The sequence below is a fragment of the Etheostoma spectabile genome, chromosome 20, assembly GCF_008692095.1.
Source record: "Etheostoma spectabile isolate EspeVRDwgs_2016 chromosome 20, UIUC_Espe_1.0, whole genome shotgun sequence".
Taxonomy (NCBI): Eukaryota; Metazoa; Chordata; class Actinopteri; order Perciformes; family Percidae; genus Etheostoma; species Etheostoma spectabile.
In genome coordinates this window covers 5,424,603-5,435,652 of record NC_045752.1, presented here as the reverse complement: position 1 = coordinate 5,435,652, position 11,050 = coordinate 5,424,603, and the positions used below count along the sequence as shown (strand labels likewise).

The following is an 11,050-nucleotide window of genomic DNA, read 5'->3' as shown; positions in this document are numbered from 1 at the left end:
AAAAGAACATAAATAAACTACTTTTGCGCGCGTACGTACACAAACACACACGCATATGCACACACCAGCCTAAAGACTCCAGAATGAGCTAGGGCTATGCTTCAGGATAAGCCCTGCCAAACGCTGACAACACTCAGGCTTTCCATGTCCTATACCCAATAAAAGACAATAAGTGAGTAGAGTGAGTCTGAAATCTGAACAGGAAATCTGGGTGCATCCAGCCTATTGAGAGTAAAAAGAGAGTGCAACAGTACTGGCTTTGATACATTAGGAGAGGCCAGGAGGGCTATTAGAGGAAACCTCCTTAGAGACGGCTAGTTTGTATCCATTTGTGTCATAATACAAACACAGCAAAACAGTGGGGGTACTCCACCTCCGCCCTGACACAGCTTTATACAATTAGGTGTTCAGGGGCCCGGTGAAATAATGACATTACAAAGAAACTCTGGGACAAAGATCATTGGAGCAGATAAGCAATATTCATCTGTCCTTCTATCCGTGTACGCATCCTAGCAGACGTCCCCTCCGCCTCTGTGAGTTTAACAGGAAGCTCAGTTGCTCCCCAATAAATTTCTCTAAAAACCCTGAGGAGAACTTCTATGGTAAAACAATCACACTTGAGGCTGCTAACCACAATTGCTTCTGGGTTCAATATTTGTATCTACAGCGGCACTGAAACAATTGGCTGATCTACATATCAATGATTAAATGAACAGAATAATCTGATTATTAACTAATCAATTTTAAGTTCAAATACAAATACAAAAATGTTTCTAATTAATTGTGAAAATATTAAGCTTTTTCCTAATACTTATATTATTACATAAATAAATTGTATATGTAGTGTTTTTGTTTGACTGTTGGTCAGACAAAATTAGCAATTTGAAGACATCATTTCTGATGACGTGATAACGATTTCTATCATTTTGAGAGATTCTTCAGACAAATGCACCTCCTGCGGTGCAAATGAAAGAAATGAAATGGAAGGAAGGAAGTTATGCTCGGTCACAACTGCCATAATAAAGTCTCATCCCTTGGTTATGAAAACCAACACCTCTCTTGCAGCTTTTCTCTGTAAAAAGGGAGAGCACAGAGACTGTAGACAGGGACAGGTTGAAATGAGTGAAATGTCATCAGATTACTCCAGTGGCACACAGGTGTGTGTTGTAACAAAAACAACGTGCTGCTGTAACATTTCCATCCGATGAATCTACTGCACTGCCTTCCACTACAGGAAGGTGGGAGGGACAAAAAGCAGATGCCAAACATGTTAGCTAATTTGATTGTCCTGAACAAGCATAGCAGTTCTTAATGAAAGTGGACAACGAGCGATAGAAAGAACTGGAAACAACATTTACATCATGTGATATTTGCAGCATTAAGCAGCTGATGCTGTTCCCACATGATCCCTTATCGAGGCTACATTGAAACTAACAGCTGTCAAAATCAAGTTGATTTCTGTCTTAACAGAAACTCTTTGTTGATGTGCAAGGAGTTAACTCGGTAGGATAGCAAAGATTAACTAGCACAGCTGGTTTCTTTACTTTACACAGTCTCCTTTAACTTCTCTTCCATAGTACTGAAGCATCAATTGGGGCCAGGAGATTACTTCTCCAATCCATATGGTAGCGCATGTGACATTCTGACTCACTTTTTATTCAAGCCAATGCACTCCCAAGTAGACTATTGACAGGAAGAAATAATAAAAAGAAAATATTGTAGTTTGTGTGGGCTGCTAAAATTAACTCTATGGGAAACAACAAGAATGTATGTAAATATAATAAGCCGGTGGGGTCCATGCATGAGCACATGTGCAAGTCTGAGAACAGAACAGCACAATCACTGGAGCATCTTGTGAGTGAAACAGGAAAGCTCTGGCCTGGGCAGGACCGCTACTTAGGCTAACTACTTCCTGTCCGAGAGATTAGAAAGCAGGACGATCACACAGGCTGCCAGGCAGTTTGTCACTTCGTAATGCCAGACATTTAGGATGGCTCCACATTTACAATCAATGAGTCTCATTACACACGGTGATATATCTCGGAACGGTGTGTCATGGCGAGCTGGTGCGAGTAGAGGCAAAGTGGTTACAGCCATATATCAAAGAAATCTCCCACTCTTCCTTGGTGTGTGATATTGAATGGAAAGAAATGTCCACAGCTCTCACATCATCAGGAAAGATATGACTACAGTATCTAAGTTGTTCATCTCAACCTCTGCAGGGACTGAAGATCCGTCTTTCCTCGCAGCCAAACAGAATCATAATCCTTCATCTGAGAAGGCGGGAATGCAAGGAAGGCACAAGGGAGAAGGCGCATAAAAAAAATAAAAAAAACAGAGGAAGTTCAGCATCCTGTGTTAAATGGCATCCGTTTCCTAATGAAACTTGCACTCCATTGTCAAACCGAAGCCATCTCCCTCTGGTCACCACAACCTCCAGCAGACAACATTTTGACATCGCAAAGAGGACACAGAACACAAAACAGCTGATAAAACTAAAAGGATTATTTTGAATACCAAAGTTCCTCAGAGGAAACACTGCAGTCCCTTCTAATTGAACATTATAAACTTTAATTTGCAGTTTTGTTTAGACGTGCCTCTGAATAGAACGGTATAAATGAAAAATATTCAAGTGACTACAAATACATTCCGTTTGTGAATTGCTCTTACAAATTGTAGTGAATGCAGGATGATGCCATTCGCCGATTCATTCGTGATGTACATATGTAGGTCATTGCAAATACAATACACACATTTTCTCTGACATGCAGGGAAAGGTCTCTGCGGCTAGCTGGTGATACGGCAGCTAAAAACTAAAAAAAAAGGCCCTTAACTGGAAACAACCACATGAACTATCAGAGTCACACTAGACAAATTAGTCTACTCAAGTTCTATTTATGGAACATTCAACAGTCAGTGTACGTGAACTTGGTTCAGAAACCATGAGAAAATGAACAATGTGTACTTCAATGTTTTGTATTGATTACTAATTCTTCCTGGCTACATGGCTGGAGAAATAGTGTCAAACAGTAAGACATTGCTGCCACACACTCACAACATATTAAGATGAGGAGGGAGGAAGAGGAGGGTCAAAACAGAGAGAAAAGGAAAAAAGGGAGTTGGCAGAGAGAGGAGGAATGAAGCAGACAGCAGAATGATGGCAGCGGCCAGAGAACAACATGCCAAACCCTGAAAGTCATTTCCTGCTTCATCGAAGACTTTTATGGAATTCTAGCCGCGTGGCTAACGTCACAGCGAGAAGGAAAGACAGCGAGAGAAAGCTCAGGCCCTTTTCACTCCACACACCTACCCCCCCTCTCTTTCCCTCCCATTTTCTACTCCATCCAGTCCCTATACCCTCAGCTGTATTTTGTGAGGCTGAACAGAGCCCACTACAACCAGGGTACCCCCCAGTAGGGTAACAACGTTCTTCTCAACAATCAGTTACAGTTGCCAGCCACTCATGCTGCCAATTCCAAGAGTTGCTTTTTCAGTGGTTTGCACAATTAGCTAAAATGTGTTATTCTTAAACATCTATGGACAGTCTGAGGCTTTGAGTCCAGGGCCATGGATTACACCATTATCACTCCAAATGCCTGCCTTTCACCTCAAGCCTGTGCAAAATAGCAATGTATTTGTGTGAAACATTGATAGCTTGAGCACTTACTGTAAGCCACAGTTTACCAGACTTAAAAGCATGTAACTTGGGAACAATCCCTTTAAATCCAATAAATCTCCCGCCAGCTAATGTTATTTGTGCATTATTTGTTTTCCCCTCTAAATGCCAAGATCAGCTTTTAGAGAGGAGGGCTACAATTGTCGATCAACAAAGTCAGAGAAAGCAGCAGTGATGAAAAGATTACAAGAGTGGGGGGGACCAGGGGGTGGTGAATCAGCTGGCTTTGAACACTGCTCTCCTGGAGGGTTGCAGAGGAAATGGAAGCAGCGTTCGCTACTGTGATCAATAGCTAAGTGCCTTCCTGGCAATTGTATATTTAATCCATTTTTGAAGGCCATTTGAGCCTGCAATGTGGACCAACAACCTGAAGCCAACAGAAAGAGTTGAAAGATGGGACGCAGGACACACGCGGGTGAGACACACCCACCAGCCCACACAACTCTGCTCACGTGTAGAAACACCGGCCATCGCCATTGTTCGGCCAGACGCAATATTTTAACACAAACACGTACTGCTTCTGAAAACAGTTACAAATGTTTGCGGTTTAAAAAAAATTATAATAAAAAACAGCATACAGCAACAAATATTTGATAGAAAAATATCTAGAGCACTGTCAGCCTCATGGAAAGCAATTACTGAATCACAAGAGGTTCTTCATTTTGGAGAGAGAGAGAGAGAGAGAGAGAGAGGGGGGGAGGAAGGACAGAGAGATTTGTCATTGCACCAGGATGTCCTTTCAATGTAAGACTGATGCATTGCCTGCCAAAACTCTACGTGTCCCTTCTCACAGAGCCGTGAATATGCACATTTGCACATGTACAGTGTCTATGCATAACTGAGTAACCAGCCAATCCAACAGTGGGTATGGGACAGCACTTCAGAGTTGTTCAGTGACGAGTGAGAGCTGGAAACTATACAGAGAGATAGGTTACTGACTTGAAGATTATTTCACACAAAAGGGCATCGCCTAATAGCTGTTTGCTTACAACTTTATTAAATCTCATAACTTGAGTCATATTAACTTGCACGGATTGTTTCCTCTCACTTCAGATTGTCCACTAACACATTAATTCATGGCATAGTATTGGAAAAATTAAGTTTAAGATGACACGTTTTGGACAAATTTTAATTACAAAAGCATATCATTGCCTCTTCCAAACACTAAATGTTGTGCGTCACTTGAATAGTGTACAGTTTCCTGCGATGTGCCATGTGGAAAACCAATGTTGTCGGCAGGTTAATGATTACAATGGAAAACAACCTGTTGACTCAGGGTAGGAAGGAGATGGCAGTCAAATGAAATATCCCCACACTCAGTTTGTGAAACCAGTCAAGAGGCAGAAATACACCCTCAAACTCTCACATAATGTCAGTTCAGGGTCTAATACCTTTAAGCATACTACAGCAGGCTAATTTTACTGGAGTAATAGTGGTTGTAGCATGATAATATGGAAGGGATGTCAATGTGTTTAGGAATGGTATCCAAGGCTATAAATACAGTACGTTTTTGATAAGACAATGAATCAACCACGCATACACACGTCCTGTTATTTTGCTTTGGCTCAACAACAACCACCACCAACCATGGTCAACTAATCAAAACTATTGTCAACTGCCTTAAGATCTCAAACCACTGGAATCTTGAGCAGATCAAAACGGACAAGTCATCAGCAAAACAGCTACATCTTTAAGAAAAGGAAAACAGAAATTAGGAATGATGAAAACAAAAGAAGCAGGCAACTCCCATCACACCATGATGGTGGTTGCTAACTTGATATAACTAAACAACCAAAACAATTTATCACACATAAAACCAAAATTGATGGATTTCTATGACAATTACAATCTATTGCAAAGTTACTACACTGTTACGTCTCATTTATCCAATTGTTTATGAAACAAATAGCCACCACTGAAAGACTTCCCCTACACTACACATCAGAGAAGGTGTCACATCAAGAAAAGGTCATTACCCAGCAACCAGACCTTAACAAAAAGCGCAAACACAACTCTAACAACAGATAAGGCCAGGTCTTGAGTGGGAGGACCAATGAATTCATGTCGTCCCACATGCGGCAGCAACACTGCAGTCGCCTAGCATAGATGCTGCTCAGCACAGACGGCCACAGAGAACAAAGACCTCAATTATGTGGCCCTCTAACAGGAGAGCTAAAAACGGGACCAAGGGCAGGGAATAAAACCTCGGAGCGCTGCAGGAATGCTAAGCGTTCAAGCAACACACACACACACACACACACACACACACACACACACACACACACACACACACACACACACACACACACACACACACACACACACACACACACACACACACACACACACACACACACACACACACACACACACACACACACACACACCACACACACACACACACACACACACACACACACACACACACACACACACACACACACACACACACACACACACACACACACACACACACACACACACACACACACACACACACACACACACACACACACACACACACGTCACTCCCAAATCTCACTGCCACCACCCCTGAACTTTCTCCAGCGTCCATGAAACAGGGCAGTGTGTTCAAGTGGCTGGAACAGAGGACCCTTATGCTTACTTGCACCCAAACTTGTCAAGTGCGTAACTGCAGATACAGAACAGTGCGCTGGTGTCATGGAACAAAAGCAACAAATCTCCATTCTGATTAAATAGTCAATTTGAAAATGCATTAAACAAAAACAAGTTCACTTTTTTTTATCTCCAAAAGACAATAATGTAGCTTGCTCCCAACCTCTGGCATTTTCTCTCTGTGTTTCTGGCAGAAAGCATACTTTTAAAGTTCCTTGACAAAGTTGGAGAATGTCTGTTCTTAATGTGAATGTGTGAAACATGTTTCCATAGAAGAAAAGTGTTTACTTAGTAGAATCGCACTTCTCAGAATGGTAACTATTTTGAAAAAAAGAGGTATTTATTGCCAACAAATATGAACAGATAACACAAGTCAGTCATTGACACAGAAATTCTGCTTAGGACGGTACAGGGTCAGAGGTAAAAGGAAAGGGCTTTCAGTACAGCCAACCATATCCACTCTGTTACACATGGAATGCATCTCAAATCTGCAGACTGCACACGGTGGATTGCTGTCATTTCTATTGAGTGACAAAATTAGCCAATTAAGATTCAGCTCAAGCCTGTTCATTACAAAGCCACAGTGAATTGCTCTGGCCCGTGGCATGACAGCAGCATGGATGCATGCATACCTAGTTTCTCCACGAGTTTGAGCATGACTCCGCCGATGTGGATTTCTCCAGTTACTCTCAGCGACACGTCCCTGTGGAGGTCGGTGACATGCATCTTCAATTCCCATGTCCCATCGGCGTAGCAGCCATCGGGCATCCGGATCCCGTCCAGCGCCATCCTACCAAACAGACCCACAGTCAGGAAGGGAGAAAGTTTAGCCAAAGTTCTGTCACACTGGAGTGAAAAAAAAGAAATGTGGTGCAAAGCCCATGCATGCAAGGTCTTGAAAAACACTGGTACCCTGTTAGATATCTAGAAGACTCTAGGCTGATATTTCTGAACAAGTGTACTTAGGAGGGGTATAAATGTACTGTAGATTTACTTGAGTACTGTTCTTGGCCACGGTACTTAAGTACTTTGATATCTAAATATGCTTCTACTCCAGGGAAACTATATATTTATACTCCATTGCATTTACAGTATCCGACAGCTGTAGATGCTGGTTACTTTGCAGATTAATATTTTACATGAACAATATGTGATCAGTTCATCAAACGATGCAATGCTTTAAAGAAACCAATTTATGAAAGCAAACTGGATGTGCACCCCATAGACTTGATATGCCATTAAAATAGTGCTTGTACATACACACATCCATATTTTCCAACACTATGACAGGGTCTAGGGGTGGACAGAAGAAAATGTGTCAGCCCTACCATTATGCTATACCTTGGTGGCTATTCTTTAAAAAAAAAAGAAAAAAAAGAAAAGAAATGGGGGCATTCTAGAGAAATCTTGGTTTACTCAACTCAAACCAACAAGAGTTTTACAAAGTCTGAAACAGCAACCCGGATGGTGTCATAGTGATGTCATCAGGGTTTATGTTACCGGGACTACAGATTTATAATGAACAAAAAGATTACATTACAAACCGAAGGTGTGGAGTTTGAACAACGTTGGCATTTTGCCGAGCCCGGTATTAAACATAATTGCAGGGAATATTGTAAAAAATTATGATTTTTGCATCATAGTGATTACGTTTCTTAATTTGTCGGGGATGCAATACACTATTTGACAAAAACAGACATTTGCATTTGATCACTTTATGCACAAACATTTTTAAAGTAATTTTTCCATTGATAGCCTATAAAATTACACATGTAAGGGAACTTTCCATAAGATCATCTCTCAATGCAAATCAAACCAACTATTTAGCTAACTGAAATAAAACCATGCCAATCTCTATGGTTGATGAAGGGTATGCGATGATGAGGGGTCATTTTAATTCCAAAGACCAAGGGAACTTTATCAGGATGCATAATATCCTGGATCCATGAAATAACTGGCCTTTATCAATAAAAATGTGCCTGCCTCTGTGGGAATTTAACATAGGGGCGTGTATGACCCCTGTCTTTTTAACATTTATTTACAATACATTATTCATTTCCAAAAGGTAATTGGTGTCCTTAAAAGGATGGATTTTCCCAAAAAAAATTTAATTAAGGCATTAAGATAAATTTCCAAAAGATTTTTTTTATTCTTCTTTTTAAATCAACTTTAGCATGGGTGTGGAAACTTATTCCAGCCACTGTATAGTATTCTAAATATATTTAGCTGCTGATGCAGAACTGTCAGTGCTTCTACTGGAATATGTTTCTATTCTGCTATCATTACTTTTACTTTTGTAAAAGGTAGTAAAGTAAGAATTACAACATAAGCATACTGTTAATAATCGAAATACCAGAGATGAGGTAGTTTAGCTCACTAATGAACCCAAGGATGATTTAGAAAAGTGATGAAGGTGAACCAAATCCTCACCATGACTCTCCTCTTCCTTATTGCTGGGAATAAGAAGCGCCCTGTTGTGTGAAGTCACTGCCAGAAAGTTACATTATAGCCTATCTGTCACTCCTCTGACCGCTTGTCCAGAAGAGAGTGGCCTGGCGATCAAAACAGCCGTCTAATCAATAAACAAGGCAGAACAAAGGCAATGGGCCCGCGACTACAAGTTCAACAAGGACCTTCGGCAGCTATTATCTCCGGAGAAGTGCAGGTTCACCTGTTGAAAATAACGGTAAAGGCACTCTTACAAATAGGCAGAGGGGTTAATTACGTAAGCGGAGTCCGTACAACAGCTCCCGCGGCTACATGCACACTCACTCAGTCGGTCGGTCGGTCGTTAAAGGAGTAAGTTCAGTTTAAAGTGTGTTTAAAGGCGACAAAACCGCCCAAATGAGCAAAGTTGTTGTTAATTAAAGCGCGGGTTAAACGGAACAGAAGCGGTGCGACAAAAACGCAAACGTTTTCATATTCCATAGAGGCGAACGAGCAAAGCTTTGAGGACGAACATTTAAATCAGTGTACTCACCTTCACAAAGACGAAGAAACACTAAAACAGTCGACTACACGGTACAGAACAAGTTCCCCCTCTTCAAATCATGTATAAAGTCTTTTTTTAAGACAATAAAACAGAAAGAAATCCCCGAAGAACTCGCTGAAGAAGTGAAGTATCCCAAACAGTTTTCCTGCAGGCTTCGGCTTAATGGAGTCCAGCCGTCCCTCTTTCTCCCTCCCTCTTTCCAGCAGCGGATAACGTCACTCCTCCAATCCCACTTTTCCTTTCATACTGGGAGCTTTTCTGGTCGCCTACTGGCCCCCAGTCACCCCACACACGCGCGCACGCCCGTTCGCGCGCACACACACATACACATACACACACACACACACACATATACGTACACACACATACGCATACATACACATACATACACGTACACACACACGACCTGTGAGTGTGTTTCTTCTCCCTTTTTGGCCTTTTTTGTCCACCATAGAGCCACTTTGTAGAAATACTAACTATATCAGGTATTCATGGTATTTTTTATTTTTATTTTATTTATTTATGTATAGCCTACTTCCCGTACTGGATGGTTTAGACTACGCAAATCAACAATGTATCATCATTTGGTCGAATAATAAATCGTATTCTGGACCTTTAAATGACACTTTTAAGAACTGTCTGCCAAAATCAGATATTCATGTGAGTTTTAGTGTCAATATTACTGTTAGCTTGGTAAAGCATGATAAAACATAAATAAAAACTAACAAAGCAATAGGCTACACTAAGTCAATGTTAACAGAATAAGGTAGGCTTACGCTTGTATATGGACATGCGGTGAAGATCTCAAGCTGCCTTTTATGGCAATAGTGATGTGGAGCCCTGCAGCAGCCCACAGGGACCTTTTGGGTCTTTATCCCCGGGAGTAACAGCACAAAATAACAAGGCATTTTGGTTTTGTCACTTTTCAAAGTTTTAATAACTGAAAAGCTTCTCCTCTTTATGTGTTTCTCCATTTTGCTTTTAGTGTAGACTACTTTATTTAGTCTAAAAGCCTCCAGTTGAAGTCTGTGAAGTATAGAAATGTGCCAAAGTATACAGATAGCTATTTTTATTCCTGACACATCACATATGTTCAAGCAGCATGCTATAGCTGTTCCATGTGGAGGAATGTCAAACGACTTCACATACTCTTCAGGGTTTTCAAGTTTAAAGATCCATTATATTTCAGAATTTATAATTTTATCTAATAAAAAAATGTATTCTGGAGCGTAACAAGTCCATACAGCAGCTGCAAAATATAACTTCTTGCAAAAAGTAGAGATGGAAAGTAAATTAAATGCATAAATATACCTTCACCTGATTTCACATTTTCATTTTCTTCTGCATGTACGAACTATTACCAGCTCCCACACAAGGTCAGTCAATAAAGTCAATCAGAAACTCGACAACAGTTTTCTCTGATTTGCTAATAGACTTAAGACTATCTAAAACTGTCTGCAGCCGTCTACCAAATATAGCCCTTTTACTATGAGAAAATAATTGTGTGCAGGTCCAGTGTGTAATGTTTTCTTTTTTTCATGTACCACATTCAAAATTGTAATTGGGTCATTGTAAAATAATACAATAGCATATCATCAGTGTGAGATGATCAGAGCTTTCTTCATCCATTAAATGCAAGACACTTAAGATAATATTGTCTGCAGGTTGCTGCTCACGTCTTTACTGCTGCAGATGAATTATGGAAATGTATGAGTGCATTCAAACAAATGATCAGCTGGTGGGGG

General features: G+C 40.7%; 1 protein-coding gene across 4 annotated transcripts in view; it reads right to left on the bottom strand.

Annotated features, from left to right (window-relative positions):
- The window catches only part of fermt2 (FERM domain containing kindlin 2), a 39,825-nt gene extending 30,269 nt beyond the window's left edge, over positions 1-9,556 (bottom strand). For 3 of the 4 annotated variants that reach the window (XM_032499587.1, XM_032499589.1, XM_032499590.1), the window contains exons 1-2: positions 9,294-9,555; positions 6,946-7,103 (exon numbers count right to left, since the gene is read on the bottom strand). In XM_032499587.1, coding sequence (XP_032355478.1) covers positions 6,946-7,102 — 157 coding nt within the window. In that variant the 5' untranslated portion in view covers position 7,103; positions 9,294-9,555. Of the gene's footprint in view, positions 1-6,945; positions 7,104-9,293 lie in introns of all 4 variants that reach the window. The other variant, XM_032499586.1, reaches the window with a different exon arrangement.
- Positions 9,557-11,050: the final 1,494 nt, after the last annotated feature.